General features: G+C 38.0%; 1 protein-coding gene across 1 annotated transcript; it reads left to right on the forward strand.

The window, feature by feature from the left end:
* Positions 1-55: 55 nt before the first annotated feature.
* Positions 56-21741, forward strand: SAXO2 (stabilizer of axonemal microtubules 2). The gene is made up of 4 exons (XM_023741658.1): positions 56-187; positions 6195-6374; positions 11675-11877; positions 20192-21741. Exons 1-4 carry the CDS (start codon positions 150-152, stop codon positions 21133-21135), a joined length of 1365 nt encoding a protein of 454 aa, XP_023597426.1. The 5' UTR covers positions 56-149; the 3' UTR covers positions 21136-21741.
* Positions 21742-26842: the final 5101 nt, after the last annotated feature.

Here is a 26842-nt window from a genome sequence, read left to right on the forward strand (position 1 = left end):
TTGACCCCTACGCGGCTCTGACGTCACCGGAAGCCGGCGCCGCGTCGGTCCCCGGGTTCCCGCGGTTGCCGTGACTACGGCGGGCGCAGTGAAACTGGAGAAGTAGCTTGTGTGGAGGTGCAGCGGAGAAAGCTTTACCAGCTGAGAGGATGAGGAGCCGTTGTCTGTGTCAGATTTGTACCTGCGGGTAAGAAATGGCTAGTGTGGCGGCGGGCCGGAGCATGAGAGCCGAGCTGGGGCTTTAGGGGACGGAGACAGTCCCATAGGGAGCTCCCAACCCGGAGATGCCGGAACGAGGACGCCGCGAAGTCCCCACTTACCCGATCCACCAATGCACGCTTTGCACCCGCTGGCTGCCGGTGGTAAAACGTTTCTGCTTTGTAGTCTCTGCGACGCCCCATCCAGAGGTGCAAACCGAAATGCCTACGGGGTCAGGCAGATAATACCTGTGAAGCGGGAGCCGAGTGTAAGGCTGGTAAGCGGTGGGATCAGATCCGGCTGGGAGAGTGCATGCCCCAACAATTAAAAGACAAAAGAAGGGTGCGCATGGTCATGATTTTGCAACTGTGCTGTACGCTTTATTCTGTCTCCAGCTTTCTATTCTCCAAGGTCGACCATATTCCCATACCCATTCAGGCAACCCTCCTTTGGGATCTGCGTAACTGGAGAGTAGTAGTTCCCACCTTGAAGCCCAGAATTGGCCCGTGAGACCCGCCTGACAACCTCCTACCACCTATAAACACAGTCTTCTCCTTCCTTGGCGTCCGTCACTGTTGACCCAGGGATTACATCATTATTTGCTAAATAAATATTATGAATATCCCAATCTCTTTGTATTTGTAATCCCTGTAACTGCATTCTCCAAAGGAAAAACACTTGAATGATAATGGAAAGCAGTTTGTCGCCAGTCTCATAATAAACACTGTGATTAAATGTAGATTAAAAGATAAATTAATATTTGAGATATGAATCGGCAAACTCGAGTATGCAAGAAAATTTTTAGTTTTTTTCTAATCTTTAAATTCATTTATGTCCAATCCAGCTGTCTTTCCCGTTCAGCTCTCAGGAAATTCAGTCTTCGTTATGGTAAGGGCTCCGTTTCTCCAAGCGATATAATCATGCAGGGAGCTGAGGCATTGCAACGAAAGAGGAGTCCTCGCTGGTCTTTGAACATCAGTAACACTTACCACTGAAGTGTCCCTTGCTCAAGTTCACATAGTCCCATCAAGAGTGGTACTTCTGCTGCTTTTAGGCTTAGGCTTGAAGTATAAGAATCTGCTAAAGCTGCACTATCACTGAATTCAGCCTCCCTAACTGTTCCGCATAGCCAACCCTTTTGAGATATGGCCACTGCCTAGGGTACCGACACAGAGTGGGGCAAAGGTTCCCCACTCTTAGCAGAACCCCTCTCCATCATCTTTTACTTCCTCCCTCTTTGGGGGAATTTTAACCTCTTCCTTTTTTTTTCTTTTCAGTCCAAGACCATCTCTTTCCTCTTGTGACCCTGAAACACAACTGTCTTGTATTTCCCCTTTAAGGACACCTGGTATCGTCTCTTCCATGAATTACTTCTTAAAAGTTCAGGAAAATCTGTTGACTTCAGGCAGCTTCTGAAGTTGCTCTGCCAAGAGCCCTGCAGTAAGGAAACGTAGAGGTCCTGACTACCTGCTTAAAATAAAGGAGGGGAAAAATACAGGGAGGACAAACTTGTTAATATTTCAGCAAACTGCTTCTTTCTAGGAGGATCAGGATGGCTAAGAGACCTCCTTGGGGCAGTTGTGAACTGTTTTGTGCTACCTTTTCAGCTTCCTGTTTGAATCATTTTCACACATGTAAATAAATAGTTTCACACACAAATTTCTTTCACTGTGTGGGTCAAAGCAACAACCCATCTCTAATATTTTTTGTCTGCATTGTGTTCATACAATTTCTCGTGTGAATTAAACTGTGATGGGTTATTTTATATTGGAAAACAAAGTTGGGGGATGCTAGAAAAAAACTGAGGTGTGGTAACAATAACCTGGTCAGAATAGTTGGGTAAGAGTTGGAAGAGGGAGGAGAGAGAGGGTGATGTTTGAGAGGATAGGAAGACACTTGACTTATGTCTCAAGTTCATGATAGCAGATAAGAGAATTTGTCTTCATTCCTTTCCTAGGACGTATTGAAATAAACATATAAAAACAAAATAGAAATAATGATATTGAATTGAATGGGAGAAGGCCTCACTAACAGATGAGATTTCAACAAATTTTTGGAGGGTGGAAAGGTGAAGGTAGGAACACTTTTACAGATGAAACAGATAACTGAAGTAGATGTTCTGAATTAGATACGGAGCCTTACTGCCATACAGGGCCTGAGAGAGACTCTGGTCTGTATTCATAGTTTTAATAGAGGGCAGAGGGTAGGATATATACAGAAAGATTAAGGTCTGAATCCAAAGCACCTGTATTGCTTGGCCTTCCCATGTCTTCCTCCATCCGCCCCCACCAAGCAAAGCGCAGGCAACTGACACCTACCCCTAAGGGGGGAAAAGAACACTGAATGCTTCCTTAATGAAATTAAATTACTTGTCTTAGGAAAGTTAAGACTCCAGCTGTGGAAGCCTACCATAAAAAAAGAGGACTCAATAAACTGATAATACAAAAGAAACATTGGAAATCTTTGAGTGCATGTGAAATGCAAATAATGTAAGTGACATTAAGGGTACTAGAAATGTCAGGAAAATGAAAAGCCATATAGTAAAATTAAGGTTTAAAAATGAAGCAAAGTAAAAATTAAAATGATTTTAAGTATTAATAATTGATATAGTAAAAGTAAAGATAATTTACTTAAATTAACCTTGAGGCTGGCAACCTTTTACCTTGAGTGCCTTAGGATCATGTTGAACCCCTAGAGAGGGAAAGATGCTCCCTGGCCCAGCATTAAAGGATGTATCATAGTCATTGTAATGTAAACATAGTATACTGAGTTTACAACTTTAAAAAAAAAAAACCCAGCTACAAAGTATGGCAACTTGGTTTTGTTGAAGGGCATAATCCAAACAACTTTTGTAATATAAAACAAATATAAAAGTGGGATGTTAAAGGGAGGTAGAAATTTGGAGTAAAATATTTAGGAGCTAATACATTTCTCCATCATCTTATCATCTTACAAAATGGGAAAGTCAAAGAAAAAGTATTTAGGAGCTAATACCCATATCTGGCAAAGTAGGGTATCCTGAAATGCTATGTTAAGTTGATAGAATAAGAACCCGCTGCTGTTGAGTCGATTCCAACTCAGCAACCCCATAGGGTTTCCAAGGTTGTAAGTATGTACGGAAGCAGACTGCCATGTCTCTCTCCCGTGGAGCTGCTGGTGGTTTCCAACCACCAACCTTTCAGTTAGCAGTTGATCGCATTATCCACTGTGCCACCAGGGCTCTTTGATGAAATAAGAAGAGGGGTATAAAAGTATTATTTAAAGACACGAATGTAATCAAGATATATAGATCTTTAGATGTTTGCTGAAATATCACCCTATCTAAAATTGCAACGTTCCTGCCCCGACCTGAAGTCTGTCCCTGCTTCATTTTTTTTCCATTGTACTTACCTGTTATCTGATACACTACATATTTTTTGGACTTATTTATTCATTGTTTCCCTCCCACTAGGATGTAAACTCAATGAAGGTAGGAATTTTTTAACCTTTGTTTTCTTACTGTTGTATCCTCAATACCTTTGCATAATTGTTGCTCATTAATTACTTACTGAATTAATTGACTGACAACAGTGGGAAGTGAAAGGGAGTGGAATAAATGAGCTAAGTCATTATCTTTTAGCAAACCATTTGTGCCTCAGGGTTGCCTGTTTGAAAGTTAGTATTTTAAGTTGATGAACCAAGACCTTCAAAGGTTATAGACAGATGTTATAGATACAAAAAACCCCATTGCCATCGAGTCAATTGCAACTCATAGCAGCCCTATAAGACAGAGTAGGACTGCCCCGTAGAGTTTCCAAGAAGCAGCTGGTGGATTCTAACTGCTGACCTTTTGCTTAGCAGCCAGTCTCTTAACCACTGCGCCCACCAGGGCTCCTGTTGCAGATAAAGCTTCCAGAAAAACTAAAAAGCAGAAATAGAGGTTGCTTCTAGGGATTGGAAACGTTGGGAGAGGATGCTTTTGCTTTCCTTTATAAACTCTTAATGATTGATTTGTTACAATGGGAATGTATTACTTTAATGGAGAATAAAACTAAACACTAAAACAATGATGAATTCCAAACCTTTCACTTGATTTCTGAAATTCACTGCAGCTATATCAGAACCTCTATGCATGACCTTTGTACCCTTAGTTTTGCCATGAGTCGTGGGTCATATGTGGCACTAAATCGCTTTGGCACTTTCCCCACAGCCTCCATTTTCAGCTGAAATTCTTGAGTCTCTAGCCTACCCTGACCTTGAAGTTTCTCGGATATCATATGGCACCACTTACTCACTTATCCCTGCATGCAATTCTTTATGCTATCCAGCAACCTCCAAACAAAGAAGCTTATTTCTCTTATTTTCTTCCCGGGGGCTCATTGAGTCCAGGTATCTTAGTGGGTTCTGATTCATCTGCAGAGCATATTCTTCAGGTCTAGCTTTACCTGAGCTTGTATTATCAGCCCTCACTGCATAGCCTGGAGTCCCCAAAGACACCAGGCCTGAGAGACTGACCTTATATTTCAGAATGGTATGATTTTATTCTTTTTGTTGGCTTGGTTTTGTTTTTGTTTTGTTTTTAGGGGTCTTTTTTCTGATTATGAAATAAATACACATGCGATGTAGTATAAAATTTCAAGTAAAAAATAATCTAGTATAGTGAAAATCCTATTCAGGAAGGATTTTTTTTTTTTTAAGTTCTTTTCAGACATGTTTTATATACACATACACATACTTAAAAAAGAGAGAAATCGTACTATATGTGGCAGATTATCCAATAGGCACAGTGCTTACCTTGCTTACCAGATCATCTGAGGTGAAATTGTTCACCACTGATTAGTAAGTAAGCACAAGTAAACCTGTGCTTGTCTTGCTTACTGGGTCATCTGCTTCTGTCAGGGATTGTAAATTTGAAAGGAGGCTTCGATTCTGGAGGAAGGTGCTGTGGGATTGGGAGATGTGAAATTGTTCACTACAGATGATCTGGTTTGGATAATATGCCCCGATACTATACATACAATTCTACAACTTGCTTTTTCACTGTTTACAATCTCACCATCTCCCAGTGGCCAGACATACAGATCTACCTCATTCTCTTTAACAACTGCCTTCTATTAGGTGTATTGGCCATGGTTCTTATTATGGACAACATAATGTATTCTAGATAGTTTAGGCGTAAAGGGATTTATTGAGTATATTTAGCTCACAAATTTGTTGTGAGAAATCAAGAAACAGTTTTCAAAACAAGCTTTCAGGATAAGTTCCCCAAAGTTCACCACAGAACTGGGCTACTGAGGGAGCCACTGCCTCTGCCACAGTCAGGCTCCAGAACCACTCACCTCTGCCAAGATTAGGAAGCTGCTAATTTAGGAAGCTGCCTTGCAAATCAGGACCTTGTCTAACTACTGCTGGCTCCAGAATCTCTTAGCCTCTGCTACAATCCACGCAAGCAAAATGGATGTTGTGCCTTGCCTTTCTTCCTATGTAACTCTGTTCTGAATCAAAATCCCATGTGAGTATATCTAATAGGTGAAGCCTAAATTGTATGTGGAACCTCCCTGCAAACGGTCTAGGAAATACACTTGTTAGCTTATCAGCTTCTTTGGCATAAGAAAACACACCAAATTGTAGTTAGAGCAAAGCCAGAGTTTCCACCACCTAAGGCGATACCAGTAGTTAAAACCTCGGCTGCTAACCGAAAGGTCAGCAGTTCGAATCCACTAGCCGCTCCTTGGAAACCCTATAGGGCAGTTCTATTCTGTCCTATAGGGTTGCTATGAGTTGGAATCGACTCCACGGCAGTGAGGTTGATTTTTTGTTTTTTGTTTTTTGTTTTGGAAAGAGATCCCATAACTTATTCATTGTTTTTGTAAACACATTGCAGAGTAAACTTTTTTTTTTTTTTTAAGTAAAACTGTTCAGATTCTGAGTTTATCTAAGGTCTCTGATTTAAATGCAATTGTCATAAAATGTTTTGAAGGTGAAAATAATCTTAGAGTTTATTTATGTTTGCACAGGCGACACCATTGTCCACATGGAAACACAAGGATTTATGAAAATTCTGGCGTGCCTTACCCCACGACTGAGTATTTGGAAAAATATCCTATGTATGGCAATGTTCTTCCACCTCAGAGTCTTAAACCCAAGCAAGAATTTCGAGCATGCTGTGCTAAAATGGAAGGAATAACAACATTTAAGTAAATATTCAGCAACTATTTTTACTTATTTACTAGCAAATAGCTTTACTTATTTTCCTCCTAACTCTTCTGGTTCTAACTATATAAATTGAACTTGTTAGTTGATTCCAGTTGAACCAACAACACAAGAAGTAAGAAACTAGCTCATTCACAACTTGAGAAAAACAGAAAGATGAGAATTACATTAGGTTGACAGTGAAAAAAGAAAGAAAAAGTTCTACTGATTTTTTTTAACCTTCTAAAATCATATTCATCTGCTTCCCACTGTCACCACCACCTAGACAAGTTCAGTACCTTCCTAATTGTTGTATTTGTATCTACTCTAGTTTCTGCATCTCCAGTCTGCTTTCTGTACTTTAGCCTGCCGAAATAAAATGCAAATCTAATCCTATCATCTCCCTGCTTAGAATTCTTATACATTCTCATATTTTACGTAGACCAAAATCCCAGTGTAGTTTGGTCCCTTGCTGCTTTAGTTTAATTGCATTGCAATGCCCTTTGCACTCTTTTATGCTCCCATCCCATAGGCCTTTTTTTATTTTAAGTGCCAGGATTCCCTTGCAACAGAGCCTTTCAAGATACTGTTTGCCCTGCCTGGAATTTTCTCTCCCTCTTCTCCTAGCTAATGCCCATTCAACCTGGGGATCCCAACTCACTTATCACTTCTTCTGAAAAACTGCCTCTGACACTTCATTCAGTTTTCAGGATAGGTCAAATTCCCCTGTGTAACCACCTTACTATTATTTGTCATTAGAATTTTTTCATTGTCCACGGAAGCAGGAACTATGTCTATTCTTAACTCAGAATTTTGTTTCCGGAAACCTAGTAGAATACCAAGTAGCACATAGTATTTGCTCAATAATTGTTTGATAGTGATGGACAAGAAGGTCCTAAGCCTGAAGTTTTCATCTGGACTAGCTTTTTTGATCTCTTTGCATCTTTGTCAACATGGTGGGTTAATTCTTTTATTTACTCATTCTTTATTTAATGTACACACTATATTCAAGGCACAATCTTCAGCATTAAGTAGAAAAAGTTATAAGTTGAGGTTCCTGCTTTCAGGGAGCTCACGTATCAGTTTTCTATAATTTTGAGTTTGTAAAAATGCTGTATAACAGCTTTAATGTTTAGGATTAACCATTTCAGTTTGTTTCAGATAGAGCTCATTCTACTTATAAAGCAAAGGTGGAAACTTTCAAACCTTTAGTTCGTCGCGTCTATTTTTTTTTTTTTTTATTTTGTTGTTCTGAAATACATATAACCACCCGTTTCCATTTCAACTATTCTACATGTACAATTCAGTGACATTAATTACAGTATATTCACCAACTTGGGCAACCATCATCACTATACGTTTCCAGATTTCTTCGTCACTCTTAACAGAAACTCAGTACCCCATTTTCCACTCCCCTCCAACCTGGTAACCACTAGTAAACTTTAGTCTCTATGCATTTGCCTGTTCTAGATATTTCATATAAATGAGATCACTTCTACTTTTAACCTGATTTCAGGCATCCCTTTCAGTTAATGGTGCTTTGATAACTCCAGTTAGGTACTGCTGTAGGTGTATGGCTCCTCCACAAATTAGAAGGTTTTCCAGAGTCCTCAGTCTGGTGTGTTCAGAGTCATCTAGAAAGGTTGTTAAAATTGCAGATTCCATAACTCCACATAACAGAGTCAGCAGGTGATGGAGTGGATCTAGGAATCTGCATTTTTAACCAGCGTTTCTAGTGTTTCTGTTGATACAGACCTACTGCCATGGGTTGGGTACTGGGCTGCTCACCAGAAATAACATGGAACATAAAGCAGAGAAGGGCTTTACCTTACCATTGTTTACAGTCTTATGGGGTAGATAGTCCAGAAACAAAAATTCAGATAAATAAGTTAATTACAAATCATAGTAAATGAAATGAAATTTAACAATTGGTTGACATAGAGCAAATAGGAATGATTATTCTTTTTTGTTCACCTATCTTGTCTCTTAATGCCTTAATGGTTCATAATGGAGATTTGAAATAAATTTCACCATGTTCATATTTACTGAATAAAGTTTTGTTTTCAACCAGTTCTAAATGCTAAAATTGGGAAAGTTTAAAAGAGGCAGTTGTTTTTCAATTCTTGGTTTTCTCAGTTGACTTGTTCAAGTAGGCCTTGATAGTAAAGAGAAAGAAATGTTCCAAATTCCAAAATGTCCAAATATGCCAATAAAACTAAAAATCCCATTCCTTAAATCACCATCTCTCCACTTATTAAGATACTGGATCTTTTTCTTTTGACTGGGGAACTAGCAGTATTTCTAAGTGCCACATCCTAGAGTTTTGCAACTCTTGCTTGGCTCCTTTATGTTGACCATGTTGACTAGGTGGCAGACAGCTGATTTATCTGTATAAACAAACAAGTGTAGTAAGTTTAGAGAATAGGGTGTCATTTTATACTTTTCTATAATGCAGGAAGAGACTGTAAAAAGCAGATGTTCGGACTTGTACAAGACTTTTGATCCATTATAGCATTACAGTAATGCAGCATAGTACTGTCAGATGACTGCCAGAGCTGGCAGGAAGTTTGTCCTAATTCTGACACACCAAATGTTTCAAGATGTATTAGATGAGTAAGACTGCATTCACCCATTACTGCTTCTCCATTGAAGGTTGCTTTGGGATTAGAGGTATACTTTCTACCACTTAACTAGTCTAATCAGAGAAACTGAGCCTTCTAAACTTTCTCTCTGTCCTCTCCCTGATTCTTCCACCCGCTAATTACATTTTAGCCTATTCCCCTATAGCTGTATTTGGAAAGAGAAAAGAACAACTCAGATGTCTTGAGCAGAGGAATGTGCTATCTACTACCCTTCATCCACAAATAAATATCTTACAGTTTATAAAGCATCTATTAAGTGTCAGGCACTATGCTAGTCACCTGTGATATAGTCAGAGGAAAAACAGTCATGATCTCTGTACTCACAGAGTTTAATGTCTAGTGAAGTGGAGGTGTTGATCAAAGAGATCACTCAAAGTAAGTATAAAATTGCAACAGTGATAAAATGTATGAAAGATAGGCACACATTTCTTTGAGAACCAGAATAAGAGTTTTGACTTTAGCAGAGAAGTGAGAAAAATGAGCTAAGACCTGAAAGATATGTAGCAATGAACTGGATTAAGAAGGGGAGAAAGTACATTTCAGGCAGAGAAAACAACGTGTAGCAGGAAGGAGCATGGAAAGTAGGAAATTCTCAAAGGCCAGCTATAGCACAGTAAGCAAGAGGAAGCACTTTGTGGTTTGAGGCTAATGAAGGAGAACAGGCATGGCCTTGTAGGCTGTGTTCAGCTTTTTTTCCCCTATATTCTTAGAGCATAAGAAGCCATGAAAGGCTTATGTTCCTTTTTTAAGGAGCAGAGGGGTGGTGAGCAGGAGACTAGGGAGATGGCAAGAATGACCTGATCAGATTTACATGTGAAAGGATTACTTTGGGTGTTACATGGAGAAAAGATTGGAGAGTGGACTGGAGTGGATGCAGGTATATGAGTTTAGGAAGCTATTGAAGTGGTTTGAGCTATTATGAAAACTTGGAATATAATGGTACTGATGGAGAAAAGTGGTTAGGTTTGAGAGAAATTGATTCAGGAGGCTGAATTCGGAGGAGTTGATGATGGATTGGATATTGGAAAGAGGTGAGGTATGAAGAATAAGTCCTAGATTTTCTGACTTGTGCAGCTGAAGACATGGTGATGCCATTCACTAAGAGAGAGAACAAGTGAAAAAGATTTGTTGGGCGGAAATAGTTCTATTTGGGACATGTTGAGTTTTGAGCTACCCTTGAAAATTCAAGAGGCCATTGCACATACTGGTATGGAGCTCAGCAAAGAAATCTACGCTGAGATGTAAATTTGAGAGTAAAGCAGTTCATCTCAGGAGTGAACACTGGATGAGAAGAGGAAAGTGGGTAGGTTCAAGACTTGAGGAACTCCAAGATTTAATGGCTGAGTAGAGGAGAATGATGCTACATTGGAGACCTAGAAGAAACAATCAGAAAGGCCAGAAGAGAGAATTTCTTGGAAATAGTGGGAGTGGGCAATAATGTTAATTACTGCTTGAGAGGTCAAGTAAAATGAAGACTAAAAATGCCTGATGGATTTAATCACATGGAAGTCACTGCGGACCTTAAAGCTGTATTTGGGAAATGATAGTGCTAGAGACTAAATTGAAGTGGGTTGAAGAAGGAATAGGAGGCAAAGAAATGAAATCAACAAGAAGTTAGGTTGCAAAGAGGAAGAGGGGTTTAGTGAGTTTTTGTTCGTGTGTGTGATATAGAAATGTATGCAGAAAATATTATTAATACAAGATAGTTTATATTAGTTATAAAACTAGTGACACAGCCAATACAGTCCAGAAGAAAAGGCTATCTATGAAGACTTGGGGTAATAATACTAATAGCTAACGTATTACCCTTACTATATACCAAATACTCTACTAAGTTGTATGTGTGTTCAAATTAATCCTTAAAACAACCCTATGAGATAGATGATATTTTTGTCCCGTTTGCATATGAGGAAACTGAGGCGTAGACAGGTTAACTAACTTGTCCAAGATTGTGCAGTAGTGAATAACAAAGCTAGGATTCAGACCCATATCGACCTGAGTCAGTGGTCTTCCCTCCACCAGGCTACCTCAGTGTCTATGATGCTACCTCTGTCACATAGCATTATGTAATGGCCAGGACAGCTGGATTACCATGTGACTCCCATCCATGCCAAGGGCTCCTGGGAGAACCACGCATGAGTAATACTCATATCCACATTACAGATGTGATTTATGTCTGAACGCCAGAGTTACTGATTATTTAATAATGAGCAGGAAGGCAGCATGACTTTAATTAGTAGATGTGTCTGGGTAGTTTACCAGAATCGTTAAGCAGGATAAATACGGATTTTGACAAAGTGGACCCAGGGGATATATTTTTAGAAATGTTCAGGTTCATCAAACCTGACATTTCCTTCCAAGTTAGAAAAAATTCAATTACTTGAGGATTTTATTTACTTAATATCCAATTAACTGAGGATCCATTGTAATGATGCCTTGAAAACCAGGATTTTTTACATATTCACTTTTCTTAAGACCTTTAATCACTAGATAGAACGTTATAAAGGAACTCATTTATTTTTTTCAAGTAATGTATCAACTATTACTATTTTAGTATCAGGTTTTTAAGTAAAGAAAAAAATTCTTGAATTTTTCAATACTGCATTGAAATAATTAGAAATAAAAGAACCTGTGAGGCTATGTTTCAAATTTATATATTTCAGGTCGGATTATCGTCCTTATGAAATAGTCAAACAGCCTTGCCATGTACCAGAAGAATATAAGCCAAAACTTGGGGAGATTGATCTTGGTACTACCTACAAACAGGATTTTAATTCTTATAAAGTGCAGCCTGTGGCAATAGCCCGGCCTTTGGAAAGACAACAAGTTAAAAAAGGAAAGTTGGACACTGTCCCAACCTACAAAGGTAACATACCATTTCAAAAATGAAGGGGCCAAAAGTTAAAATTCCTACCTTTGACATCTAGTATTAAATCATCATTTTGGTGTGTTGCCAAACCTAGCCCCCATGGCTTTGGGAAAACTGTTTTATCTTTTGTCAAAATAGTCTTACAGAGTGAACAAAAGACCATTTGCTTGATTGAGAGTTAAGAGACCTGGATTCTTGTCTAAATTCAACTACTTATTAGTTTTATCTATTTAAAAACATAAAAACAAAGGATGCCATTGAACAAGCATTATGTCACGTTAGTCACATTATGTTACATTTAGTTGACACTGTCCTTCTCCCCCATCCCTAAATGAGTTGAAACTCTACTGAGACTACTGAGGTCTTTGAGAAGATCAAATAAATAACATCCCTCTTCTATCAAGTTCAGAACCAACTGATGAAACAAAAGAATAGAGAACCAAACTATTGATATTTTGTTGATAAAATATTTGATGAAGGCTAGGGTGGAGGATAAAGCTTATATCTCCAGATTTTAGGTCATGAGACAACAGAAATCCTAAGGGCCAAGGCTGTATTTCATCATTCTGTGTAATGATTGTACTGCCTACTTAAGGACAGGTAGGTACCTACTTAAGGACAGGTTTGCAGCTGAAGAGAAGTCACAATGAAAACATACTCTCACTATCCTCTGAGAGTTACGTGGCAGAGAAAAGGGATAAAGTGGATATGGTAAAGAAAACACCTGCAAGATGGTAAGAGGGCAACATTTAGATGCTGGAGACCTGGTTTTATGAAACTGAAAACCCGTAGAGAGAAGTGTATCTGTCCCCAGCAGCATTAGCTTAGGAATTAATTCATATTAAAATGTAAATGATGAAAATTGGTCAATGTTTGATTTGATCAATTAGAAAATTATGTCTTTGGGACTACTCTGCTCTGTCCTAGGAACTGTAGGGAATGCAGAGATCTGTATTGCAACATGGTAGAAACCTTAGAGTCATGTTTATAAAAGAGGCAATAATAGCAGGAAAAATGAAATAGCCATACAATAAGGGTCCTAATTCACCAGAAAAATCAGTGTAGCAATTAGTGCTACAGAAATTTAGACAGGGCAAGAGGTCACTACAGGCTACCCTAGAGAGGCATCCATTGAAACTAGTGAGTATTGAACACAGAGAGAAGGAAAAATGACAGGGCAAAATGAACAAATCATCAAGTCAGGAAAATAAAAGCGTTGTTCAGTGGACATGGTGAGAACCACAGGATTTCAAGGCTGCAAGTTTAGGATATAATTTGATTAATATCATCACATTACAAAGTGCTCTGATTGCCAGACTGAGAAGCTTGTCATTTTTCTTGCAGCCACAAAATTGTTTTTGAAATTTCCACGGCTAGTTAGGATGTAGTAGGTAGCAGAAAGTCATTATCAACAACTAAAAGAGGTATAAATTTTTAAACCTTAAAGTCTTATTTTTAATCACATCAGATAGCTGTAGAAGCAAAGAACTAAAATTCTAGAAAGGGAGGAGTCCTCCCGAGGTGAGCAGAAATGGGCAACCATTTACTTTCTTAGGAGAATTTGTCAAGTGTAGTCCCAGACTGAGAATTGGGCTTGGCATAAGCAGAGGAACTATACTAGGGGAAAGAGAAACCAGCGGAGCATTTGACATGTGGGCTGGTATGACAAATTGGAATCTGGGAGAGTTCTAAATATATGGCTGGTTTTCCGTGTGGAGGGCATGCTTGGCTGGGAGACTGGCCCAGAAAAACTCCGCAGAAATACCCTGTAGTCTCAGTTGGGAGTAAGTGTTTAGTACACAAAGTCCCACTAGAATGAGGGTTTTGCCACAAACACACAACAGGTCTTGCTCTTAAGACATTTGAAACCAGAGGAAGACTGTCTAACTAAAGATGCCAGCAAGTGCTGTCCTAGCTCAGTTCCTGATTGATTTGAGGAGACCTGCTCCACATCCTATCTGCCTAACATAGGAAAGAGAAAACTGTTTTCTTTTGAAAATAGTATTGACTTGATTTTAGTTTCTGTGGTTCTTTTATACACAATGTCCGGCATATAGTAAAACATGAGACCTATGAAGATGCAGAAAAAATAATGGCCAGGAAGTTTCCAAAATTGATGGAAGAATGAGCCCACAGATTCAAGAAGCTCAATAAACCCCAAAGTAGATGAACACAAAGAAAATTACACCTAGGAAATTGTCATCAAAGTTCTGAAAACCAGGTAAAAATAAATTCTTATAACTAATCAGAGGAAAAAAATACACATATCTACAAAAAGAAAAATTATATTGACACTTGATTTTTCAATAGAAGCTATGGAATCTAGACTGACATCTTTAAAGTGCTGGAGGAAAAAATTAAACCCAGTGAACCTAGAATTTTATATCTTGTAAAAAAAAATTCTTCAAAAAAAAAAAAGCAAACTAAAGATGTTTTCATACAGACAAAAAGCTGAGAGAATTTGTCACCAGCAAATGCAGACCCACACTACAAAAAGTACTAAAAGTTCTTCAGGCTGTCAGAAAATGATCTCAGAAGTATGAGATACTGGAAGCACACCAGCAAGAGTAAATTTGTGGGAAATTATAAGAGATTACTGGCGTCTTAAAGTCACAATACCTATGTTATGTGGTTTTGTATAGAAATAAAATATGTTACAACAAAAGCACAAAAAGGCAGGATGGTGTAAATGGAATTAAACTGTCGTAAGGTTCTATTGCTCTGGAAGTGGTAAAAGTATCAAGTATTAATCCAGTGCAGGAAGGGCAGTACCCTGTCATCCCCAGTGCACAGGCTCAGATCTGTTACAGCTAGAGGAAAGGAAAAAGAAAAACAACAATCAGAAGGAGAAACAGGAAATTGTATTGGGTCCAACCATTAGAAATACCCTACATCAGGGAGTGTGTTAGGAACACAGAGAGCATCAAAGACCCAGGCACACATGACTGCCTACAACTGAGGTTGGTCCAACAGAAAAACTACCCCCATACATAACCCACCAGCACCAGGTTACCAAGGACCAAATAACAAGCAACAGCAGTCCACCACTGTGAGTGGGACAAGATTATGAACTGAGACATTCTCTGAGGTACAAGTGCAAAGAGAAGGCCTAAATCTGAGGATGGAGGATACATTGAGGAAAACCCCTCCAGCAAACCATCCCTCACCCTAAGCACAAGATAATGCCAAAGGAATTTGAACCTGGTGATGCACTGAAGGTAAACAAGCAAAAACAACAACGAAAAACCAAATGTAGCTTAAATACTAGTAAAACTGACTTAATCCTCACTAAAGGCTTAGCAGAAGAAGATCTATATACATTTCTGAGTGAATATTATTTGTCTACTGTCTACACACAGATGTCCAGCTTTCAACCACAAATTACAAGTTATAAAAAATAAAAGGAAGGAAGGAGGAAACAACTGTCAAGAGACCAAATCAAAATCAGATTCAGAGATGACTTGGAACTATAATATATGGAATTTTTTAAAACTGTCATTGATATGTTAAAAACTCAAGTGGAAACAATGGAAAGCATACATGAACAGACAGGGAACTTAAACAGAGAGATGGAAACTGTAAGAAAGTACATGGAAATGCTAGAAATAAAACACCCTGCACACACCCATACCTTCACACACACACACTCAGCAGCCAAGGGGAAAAAAATCCATGAACTTGAGATATGTCTATATAAATTACCTAAACTTAAACACAAATAGAAAAAAGTGGGAAAAAAAAAAACAAAAACAGCACATAGCATCCAAAGCTGTGGGACACTTTTATATGGGTCTAACATAAGTGTATTCGGAATCCCAGAAGAAGAAAAAGAACAAGATTGATTTGTTTGAAGACATTAGGGAAAAGAATTTTCCAAAAGAATGAAAGGCATTAAACTACAGATCCAAGAAGTTCAAAGAAACCCTAAGCAGGGTAAATTTAAAATAAAAAAAAAAAAAAATGAAAGGAAGAAAGAAAGAAATCACCTAGAAACATAGAAACACTATATTCAAACTTCTAAAAATGGAATATAAAGAAAAATCTTTAAGGCAACTAGTGGAAAATAAGACACACTACATACAGAAGAACAAAGAAAAAATTGCATAGATATTCTATCTGAAACTAGGCCAGAAGATAATGGAGTGACATGTCTAAAATGTTAGGGTGGGAGAGGAGGAGAATAACTTGTCAAACCAGATTCAATTCCCAGTGAAAATATCTGTCGTAAACAAAGACTTTTTCAGACAAGTAAAAACTCAAAAGATCTCATTATTAGTAGACCTTCACTGTAAGAAATTTTAAAGGAAGTTTTTCGGGCAGAAGGAATATGATACCAGACAGAAACTTGTGCTATGCAGAGAAATAAAGATCTCCAGAAATGGTTAAAATGAAGCTTTATATAAAAGAATTTTTTGTCTAGTGAAAAAATAGTAACAGTATATTGTGAGTTTATAGCATGTGTAAAAGTTAAAAATTTAACAATAGTGTAAGAAAGTAACTATTTCTGCCGTCAAGTCGATTCTAACTCATAGTGACTCTATGGGACAGGATAGAACTACTCCATAGGGTTTCCAAGGCTGTAAATCTTTATGGAAGCAGACTGCTGCATCTTTTTCCTGTGGAGCGGCTGGTGGGTTCGAACCGCCAATCTTTTGGTTAGCAGCTGAGCACTTTAACCACTGTACCACTAGAGCTCCACTGTATGAAGATAGACTGATTAATTGAAGATATGTGTTGTAAACTTTACAGCAAGGGTTGGCAAACTGTGGCCCATGGAGTAAATCTGGCCAACCATCTCTTTCTGTAAATAACCTTTAATTGAAACACAGCCACACACAGTTGTTTATATATTGTCGATGGCTGCTTTCACACTACAACCTCAGAGCAGAGCAGTTACAACAGAAAGCACGTAGCCCACAATACCTAAAATATTTAGTATCTGACTCTACAGAAAAAGTCTGCCAGTCCCTCACTAGGGCAACCAAATTAAAAAATAAAAAAGTTAAACAAGAAATATAATTACGTGATGGGTGAATAGATGGTGCACAGAGGATTTTTTAGGGCAGTGAAACTGTTCTGCATGACACTGTAATGGTGGACATATGACAAAACCCACAGGACTATACAACGCAAAGAATGAACACTAATGTAAATTATGTGCTTTAGTTAATGTATCAATATTGGTTCATCAGTTGTAACAAATATGTCACACAAATGCAAGATGTTAATAATAGGAAAAACTGTGCAGAGGGGAGAGGAGGTATATGGGAACTCTTTGTACTTACTGTACATTTTTTCTGTAAACCTAAAACTCCTCTTAAGAAAGTAAAGCCTGTTTTTTTTTTTTTTTTTTAAGATGGACATCAATCAGTGAATTCGTAAACAAAAACAATACAGAAAATCAATGGGAAAAAGAAAAAAAGAAACTAGTCTGTTAAAAGATAATAAAGTTGATAAGTTCTGTCCAGACTGACCAAGAAAAAAGAGAGAGAGAAAATGAAGGAGAGGACATCACCATAGACTCTACAGAACCTTGTTTTACGTAGTTGTTACTTCTTTTCCCTTTTCCTTATTTTTGATAATTTCATCAGTTTGCTATTCATTCCATCTTTACCTCAGGAAGGAAAAAATTAAAATACATATACTTAGGAGATAAAAATCAACAGAATTTGAAAATTACTTGAAAGGGAGACAAACAAGTGAGAGAAAGTCCACCAGGTGGTGTCTTTGCCTCAGCTGCCAAGTTCATAATAGAAACTGTTTTGTTGAAGACGATGTATTATATTCTGGGGAAGGTGAGCCTGAGTTTGGACATGTTAAGTTTCAATTCAGCTGTGGGACGTACAAATAGCGATATCTAGTAGGAAGATAGATGTGCGGGTTTGGTGTTTGAAGTGAGATCCAGAATGGAGATTCAAGTTTGCAGCCATCAGCTTACTGGTAGTACTGAAAGTCATAGGAGTGCTTTGACTTTGTAAAAAAAAAAAAAAAAAAAAAAAAAAAAGTTTTCCAAATCTTTGGTACTTCAAGGAACCACAGGAAACAGAGTCCCAAGAACTACAATAAAAAAAAATCGGGACTTTTATTCTCAAAGGACAAGCCAGAGAAGATCATTATATAAAAATGGAAGAAGGAACTGTGCGTACAAATGTTCATGGTGAGCAAAAGTCATAGACTTGATGCTTGTCAGAAAAGAGCAGACTTACTAAGTTTTAGAGGCTAGAAATAAGAAGAGTGAGCTGAGGAAACATCACTTACCTAACAAGGGTAGTACTGGAACTGTCAAATTACCAGACCACATTGTTAGAGATGGAGTGGCAGCGTGTATATGTGTGTGTGTTTTCCCCCGTGTCATAAGACACTAAAAATAGATGGTATTAATAAACACTATAGTGTTTGAATGGTATTGATAGAATGTTATTAATAAATATTCCAGGACTACTAACAAATATTTCAGGCTCATGAGCACAGGCAGATTTATAGGGGAAAAATCAATTTTCTGCAATTATCTGGAAGTAATATTCATAATATATGCCATCAAACCTTGTCTCAGTCTCCAAATTTTCTCTTCCTTTTTGAAAACCTAGCCTAGTTTGACTTGAGAGAAATCTCTTCTGTTTCATTCTTCTATTAAAATGAATGTCTTTTCCACTTAGTCATTTTGGCAGCAAGGGCTCTCCCCATATGAAGGTGTAGAACTATAGCCCTGGAAAGGTATCTGTGGTTTCCTTTAGATGCTGCAAAATAGTCTTATAATTTGATACTGTAGATTGCAAAGAACAGAGATTCCTACATGGAACCTGAAAAAAAGAACGTTTGTAATAAAGCCTCATGTGAACTGGACATGGAAAGCTATCAGGTACAGAGGAAGCTTGAAGGAAGAGCTACTCCCTCCATCTCTCCCATGAGCTGCATCGTTTCTCTCACAGCATCTTCACTTCCTTTTACATACCTTCTCTGATTGCCACACTATTAACTGGCCTCTTCTGCCTATTTATAATTTCTGTTCCCTCCCAAGTTTGCTTTAAATATAACCAGCTTTGTCATAACTCTCCAATTGTATTTCATGGCATCCTTTTAGATTCTTCTCCCACTTGTGTCTGGCTCTTTATTTTAAATTTAGGTTCACAAGAACAAGAATATTCTTGACCTAACTTTCATTGCCATGTTGTTTCATGGGTCTCTGCTAACCTAAAGATTGGCTGCTCTTGGGTTAGGTGCCCATTCTCGTCAAACATCAGTAGCTTGAAGTGACAGTAATCATTCAGTCCAAAACTTGGCCATCTTGGCACAAATGCCTATAGGTGAGCCAGTTTTCTCTTGGAAGGAGGTATCCACATAATAATCATTTGAATTTTGGCCTTTCCAGTACCATTGCATAGACTTCATTCCAGACTCTAATACTTTACATTGTATAAAAAAAAATTTCTGTCTTTTAGAAATTAATTTTTGGTATTTAGACATACATATTTTTGGATGAAGTTAATACTATATTATTTTCCAGATTACTACCTTTCTCATCTAGAACTAGATAAAATATAAGCACTTCAATTTTCCATTTATAATCTAGGAAGCAGGCTTGAGGTATTTAAATTTTAAATCTCAGATCTTAGCTCTGATGTTCCCTTCTAAATTCTACATATAACGTCTAACTCTTGAAAGCACTCAGCTCAGGCTCCTGGCCTCTAGAGGGCCCTCTATCTATTGAAGTTGCCTCAAAGCAAAGTTAGTCACGGATCTCTGTGGAACAGTACAAGTTATCCTGTATCTTTGCTTAGGGAATCCCATAGGAGTATAATGGAGTGGAAATTTTCTCTTTTGAGGAGTCCCTTCAAAGTAAGGAATAATCCTGATACCACTTTTGTCCACATATCACAGCCCTTAACATGAGCCCAGGTACCTCGGTTTTATGTCTTATCTTAGCCTTAAATTAGTGAAAATTCCAACTAGTTCTTGCAAATCTCAAGTAAAGGAACAGAACAATAATCTCTTAAACTCTGTTCCCACCAAAAATCCAGTCCTTTTGGCTTTCAAAAACGATCAACAATCAGGCTCAGATGTGCTATTCCCTTGTTATGGAATCAGATGAAACTGAAAGTAGAAAGTGTATAAAGCTGGGAGGTAGGAAGGGGAAGGTGTAAATTAAAAAAAAAAAAACCTGAGGGAAATTAGACAAAACTTCGTTTTTGATGCTATCATTCAGATTGTAAAGGAAATGGAAGGATGTTTGGCAATGTAGAAGTAAGGCATGATTTTTAGAAAATAGTTATTTTCTTCATATTTAAAAACTTTTTATTTTTTAATTTTCAAGATGACTATAGAGCTTGGGACATTCAGAAAAGTGAACTTTATAAACCAGAAGAAACTTACCATCCCCCTACTGTGAAATTTGGAAATTCAACTACATTTCAGGATGACTATGTTCCTCAGGAGATAAAGCCTAGGCAAAGCTTTAAACCCTCCTTTGTGGTCAGACGGTCTGCAATGCCTTTTAATGGTGATACAAGTCATCGCCTTGATTATGTACCACATCAGCTAGAATTCAAGTTTGCAAAGCCAAAAGAAGTGTATAAGCCAAGCAACCAACCTTTTGAGGATCTCACAACTCACCGCAATGACTTTCAGGGTCTTGTTGGTGAAACTGTAAAAATGTGCAAACCTACATGCAATAGAGTGACCCAAAATGCTCAATTTGAAGGAAGCACTGAATTCCGAGAAAGTTTTCAACCATGGGAAATCCCACCACCTATAGTCAAGAAAGTACCAGAATATGTCCCACCTACAGGTACTATGCAGTTAAGCAGCACAAGCCATCTTGACTACGTTCCATATCAGGCCAACCGTGTTGTTCCCATAAGGCCAGTTTCTCATAGAAGAAATGGCAATTTTCCTTTCCAAGGAAAAAGCACCACGAAGGAAGATTTTCCAGCATGGGAAAGTTGTCGTCCAGGAATTATTAAAAGGCATCAGCAGATTCCCAACCCATCTGGAAAATTTGATGGTTTGAGCACTTTCAGATCTCACTACGTGCCACATGAACTGATTCCCACAAAGAGTTGCAAACCTTTAAATGTTGCGGTTAGGAGTTCTATTCCATTTGATGATGTAACCATGTATTCTATAGAGTACACACCAAAGAAGCAGGAAATCTGCCCTGCTAGCTATCCTTCCCCTCCAGGTTATATATTTGAAAATACAAATTCCCAAGGTCATAAATTCTTCCAAGAGATCAGTACTGCAGTGAAGGCCTTCTAATCATCAAATCATGCTTAAAAGGAAGCTAACTAGCAAGATGTTGGTTTCCCAAGGGCAAAATCAATTTTTATAGTGGAAAAAAATTTATGAGAGAGATATAACGAATGAATCATTTTTTCAGATTTTTAAAGAATAAAATTGGAAAATTTACTATAGGCAATCAGAATCTTAAAATCTATTTTATTTTTTTATCTTTTAGCCAAGATTATTCTTGAAAATGCATTTTTGAAAACTGAATGATATATATTCCCATGTGAACAATTTTAATATCTAACATACTGTTGGATAGCTTGTCCCCAATTTATTATCATTTATACTTCTGTTTATAATTATGGCAGTTACAGGGTTATTCATGTATTCATTTTCATTTATCAAGTGCATTAGGACTATCTAGAGCACCACTGAAAATGACATATGGACTCCTCTTACAAGACAATAGTATTCATTTTCCTCAGACTTCAAGGCATCTATATAGTGTTCACTGAGAAATTTTGGCTTGTAGTGTTGGAGACTGCTGCATTGCTCCTCACTGTGCTCAAGTTAGCAAGAAGCATTGTGGTCTGGAAGGAAAGGCTGAGAATCAGAAGACTTGAGTTCAAGTTCTAATTACAGCAGTTTCTTTTTGGGCCACCTTAGGCAAGTAACTCATCTCTGAGCCTCAGTGTCTTCATTTGTAAAAGAATATCTGCTCTGCCTACCTCACACAAAGTTTATTTTGAGCATAAGATCATATAATATATTTTAATCTATAAAGTAAAAGTACTAAACTAATGTTAGGGATTGTTAATGAGTCACATAATCTTTTTTTGTACCTGTTTTTTCCTTTTCCAAATTAGGATAATTTCGCGAAGAATATTCATATTCTGGTCTGTATAAAGGATGGTTAAATAACCTAGTTTGATTTGAGCTTATGAGTAGTATGCATTTCTGAGAGGAGTCTTCCCCTCTAAAGCTTCAAAATCACTCGAGAAGTTGTTACAGGAACTGGCGAGCTTGGATTGGGGTGAATAACATTGTTTGAATGACAGTATTTGCTGAAAGGAAAAAGTATTTGGTCAAGTAGATTTAGAAACAGCCAACAGCTGTGAAGAAATCTTCAGGGTAACTTAGATGCACCTCATTGCCATGGCTAGATTCACTGTGCCCACCATGGGTCACAATCACCTCATCCCTCTCTTCAGTGTGAAAATAAGTGCTAAAAAGGGAAGGATGAAATGATGTTATAAAGAACACATTGCATTTATGATGCTGAAAATTTCCTAATGAATTAAGCTTTTACTGGATGTTTTTCCTTTGATAAATAGTTGATTGCATTATGAAAGAATATAATTTGTTATAAAGTGAATTTTAGGCTCTTTTATAGCTTCAAAATTGTTTCAAAATATAGACTCAATTGAGGACAAGTTTATCAATATTTGTTTAAAGATTTTTAATTATTAAGTAATTTGTTTTTATTTACATATGCATGTGTTAGTGAAAATATACATGGATTTTTCTATCTCTGTACAACATTAATGAAACAATAAAAGGAATGAATTTTCATTAAATAATTTTTGTACCAAATTTTCTCTGGAAAATAGAGCATTATACTAACACATATTTAGGTTTGCCAGCTATATATAATTAAATAACCTTAGATTTTAAATAGAAAATATTATTATACACATCAAAATAAAAATTAGAGAATACTACAGCATTCTCTCATCTTGTCCTGTTCTCCAATGCTAGATATTCAAATCCCTCTGTCATCTGATGGAGGTCACCTCCTCCCTCCCTAGACAAGGATCACCCTTAATAAGACATCTCCGGGGTTTCCTGAGGCAATGTGCCATGGGCCGAGAGCACAAAGACCCATGATAGTGTCTCTCCACAACCTAACACTCAATATAGTAGGTGCAAAACTAGATATAGGCATAGAGTTAGCATGCATAGAAGGACACAGAAGGGGATCAGGGAAGACTTGGTTAAGGAGTGGACAGCTGAGCTGAATTTTAAAAGATAAGTAAGAACTGGCCAGCTCAAGAACAGTAGGATGGTGGAAACAACAGGAACACAGAGGGATCTATATGTCTGTGCAAGAGTGAGAGACTTCCAAAATATGATGGTGGAATGCTAACAACCCATGATTCATCCTTTACCTAGGTCTCCTTGAAATACTAAGCATGAACACACGCACACATTCCTACAACATTTTAACAACAAATGGAAACTAGTAATAATTTTATAACAGCCTGTGAGATTCTAGGGGGAATTTCCACTAGGCCAAACTTGGAGAATCTGATGAAAAAAGGAGGAAAAATCAGAGAGAAAAAGCAGTAAGAAATTTCTACCCTACCTCAATCCTGTCCTCATCCTGTCTCCCTGCATACTTTTGTTGTGGAAAATAAGACCACAGACTCAGAAATTAGAAATAAAACCTTTATGGTTTATAAAAACTGCATGGCAGGAAGGAAGGAGGGGAGTGTTCACCAGTCAGAGGCTGGAAACCCAGCACCCCAGCTTCTTAATATATCAAATTTACAGGATTTCGCTCTCTCTTTTATTTTAGTTTTTTTATTATTTTATTTTTGTTGTCGTTGAGAACATACACCAATTCAACAATTTCTACATGTAGAATTCAGTGACATAGATTGCATTATTTGAGTTGAGCAACTAGTCTCACCCTCCTTTTCTGAGCTGTTCCTCCTGCATTAACATTAACTAACTGCCCCCTAGGTTCCTATCTAATCTTTTGAGTTGCTGTTGTCAATTTGATCCCATATAGATAGATCTTAAAAGAGCAAAATACTCAAGGCAGACATTCTTTACTAGTTAAGCTAAACTATTGCTTGGTTTTAAGAAAACTTCAGGGGATATTTTAGGTTTAAGGTTTAAAGAATATCTCAGGGCAATAGTTTCAGGGGTTCATCCAGACTTCATGGCTGCAGAAAATCTGAATTCTATAAGAATTTGAAATTCTATTCTGCATTTTCCCCCTTTTGATTAGGATTCTTCTATAAACTCTTTGATCAAAATGTTCACTAATGGTACCTGGGCACCATCCAGTTCTTCTGGTCTCATAGCAAAGGTGGCAGTCATTCATGGAGACAATTAGCTACACATTCCATTTCCTTCTCCTATTCTTGACTCTCCTTCTTCCTCTATTGTTCCAGGCAAATAGAGACCAACTGTGATGCGTTGAGTGGCCGCTTGCATCGAACTCCTGTTGTAGGAGATAGAACAGATGCACTAAACATGTTATTAGGCCAATTAAGTGGGATGCACCCTGAAACCATGACCCTAAATCTCCAAACCAAGAAACCAAACTCCGTGAGGTTTTTAGTTGTACATAAGCAGCCTTAGAGCTACTTTTTTTTTTGTTTGTCATCGTTGTAAATTTATCTATCACACAACTTTTGCCAAATCACCTTTTTACAGGTGAACAATTTGTTGTTCTTCTTACGTGCCACTGAGTCAGTTCTGATTTCATAGTGACCCTATGTACAACAGAACAAAACACTGCCCGGTCCTGCGCCATCCTCACAATTGTTATTATATTTGATCCCATTGTTGCAGCCACTGCATCCATCCATCTCATTGAGGGTCTTCCTCTTTTTCAATGACCTTATACTTTACCAAGCATGATGTCCTTTTCCAGAAACGGGTCCCTCCTTATAACATGTCCAAAGTGTGTGAGACGAAGTCTCACCATCCTTACTTTTTTTTTTTTGAAGTTTAGATAAGGGTTTACAGAGCAAACTCTCTTCTCATTAAACCATTAATACACATATTGTTTTGTGACACTGTTGCCAGCCCCACGATCTGTCAACACTCTCCCCTTCTCCACCTTGGGTTCTCCATTACCAGCCTTTCTGTCCCCTCCTGCCTTCTCATCCTTGCCCCTGGGCTGGTGTACCCATTTAGTCTCATTTTGTTTTATGGGCTTGTCTAATCTTTGGCTGAAGGGTGAACCTCAGGAGTGACTTCATTACTGAGCTATATAAGGGTGTCTGGGCGCCATACACTCGGAGTTTCTCCAGTCTCTGTCAGACCAGTAAGTCTGGTCTTATTTTTTATTTTTGTGAGTTAGAATTTTGTTCTACATTTTTTTCCAGCACTATCCAGGACCCTCTACTGTGATCCCTGTCAGAGCAGGCAGTGGTGCTAACTAGTTGTGCTGGACTCAGTCTGGTGGATCGCCATCCTTGCTTCTAATGAGCACTCTGGCTGTACTTGTTCCAAGACAGATTTGTTCATTCTTCTGTTAGACCATGGTATATTCAATATTCTTCCCCAACATCATAATTCAAAGGCATCAATTTTTCTTTGGTCTTCCTTATTCATTGTCCAGCTTTCACATGCATATGAGGTAATTGAAAACACCATGGCTTAGGTCAGGTGCACCTTAGTCCGCAAAGTGACATCTTTACTTTTTAACACTTTAAAGAGATCTTTTGCAGCAAGTTTGCCCAGTGCAGTGCGTTGTTGGATGTATTGAATGCTGCTTCCATGGGCATTGATTGTGGATCCAAGTAAGATGAAATCTTTGACAACTTCAATCTTTTCTCCATTTATCATGATGTTGCTTATTGGTCTGGTTATAAGAATTTTTGTTTTCTTTATGTTGAGGTATAATTCATATTGAAGGCTGTGGTCTTTGATCATCATTAGTAAGTGCTTCAAGTCCTCCTCATTTTTATCAAGTAAGCTTGTGTCATCTGCATATTGAAGGTCGTTTATGAGCCTTCCTCTGACCCTGATACCCCGTTCTTCTTCATACAGTGCAGCTTCTTGGATTATTTGCTCAACATTCAGATTGGAAAAGTATGGTGAAGGATACGACACGGACGCAAACCTTTCTTGACTTTAAACCACGCAGTATCCCCTTGTGTTTGAACAACTGCCTCATAGTCTGTGTACAGGTTTCTCATGAGCAGAATTAAGTGTTCTGGAATTCCTATTTTTCACAATGTTATCCATAATTTGTTATGATCCACACAGTCAAATGCCTTTGCGTAGTCACTAAAACACAGGTAAACATCTTTCTGGTATTCTCTGCTTTCAGGCATGATCCATCTGAGATCAGCAATGATATCCCTTGTTCCAAGTCCTCTTCTAAACCTGGCTTGAACTTCCGGTAGTTCCTTGTCCATGTACTGCTGCAACCACTTTTGAATGATCTTCAACAAAATTTTATTTGCGCATGATATTAATGATATTGTTCAATAATTTCCATATTCTGTTGGATCACCTTTCTTTGGAATGGGCACAAATATGGATCTCTTCCAATCAGTTGGCCAGGTATCTGTCTTCCAAATTTCTTGGCATAGACCAGTTAGCACTTCCAGCACTGCATCAGTTTGTTGAAACATCTCAATTGGTATTCCATCAATCCCTGGCGCCTTGTTTTTCACCAGTGCCTTCAGTGCAGCTTGGACTTCTTTCTTCAGTATCATAGGTTCTTGATCATATGCTACGTCCTGTAATGGTTGACCATCAACCAATTCTTTTTGGTACAGTGACTTTGTGTATTCCTTCCATCTTCTTTTGATGCTTCCTGCGTCATTTAATATTTTCCCTGCAGAATCCTTCAATATTGCAAATCCAGGCTTGAATTTTTTCTTCAGTTCTTTCAGCTGGAGCAATGCCAAGCATGTTCTTCCCTTTTGGTTTTCTATCTCCTGGTCTTTACACTTTTCATTATAATACTTTACTTTGTCTTCTGGAG

This window comes from Trichechus manatus, unplaced genomic scaffold (genome assembly GCF_000243295.1).
Source record: "Trichechus manatus latirostris isolate Lorelei unplaced genomic scaffold, TriManLat1.0 scaffold00186, whole genome shotgun sequence".
NCBI lineage: Eukaryota > Metazoa > Chordata > Mammalia > Sirenia > Trichechidae > Trichechus > Trichechus manatus.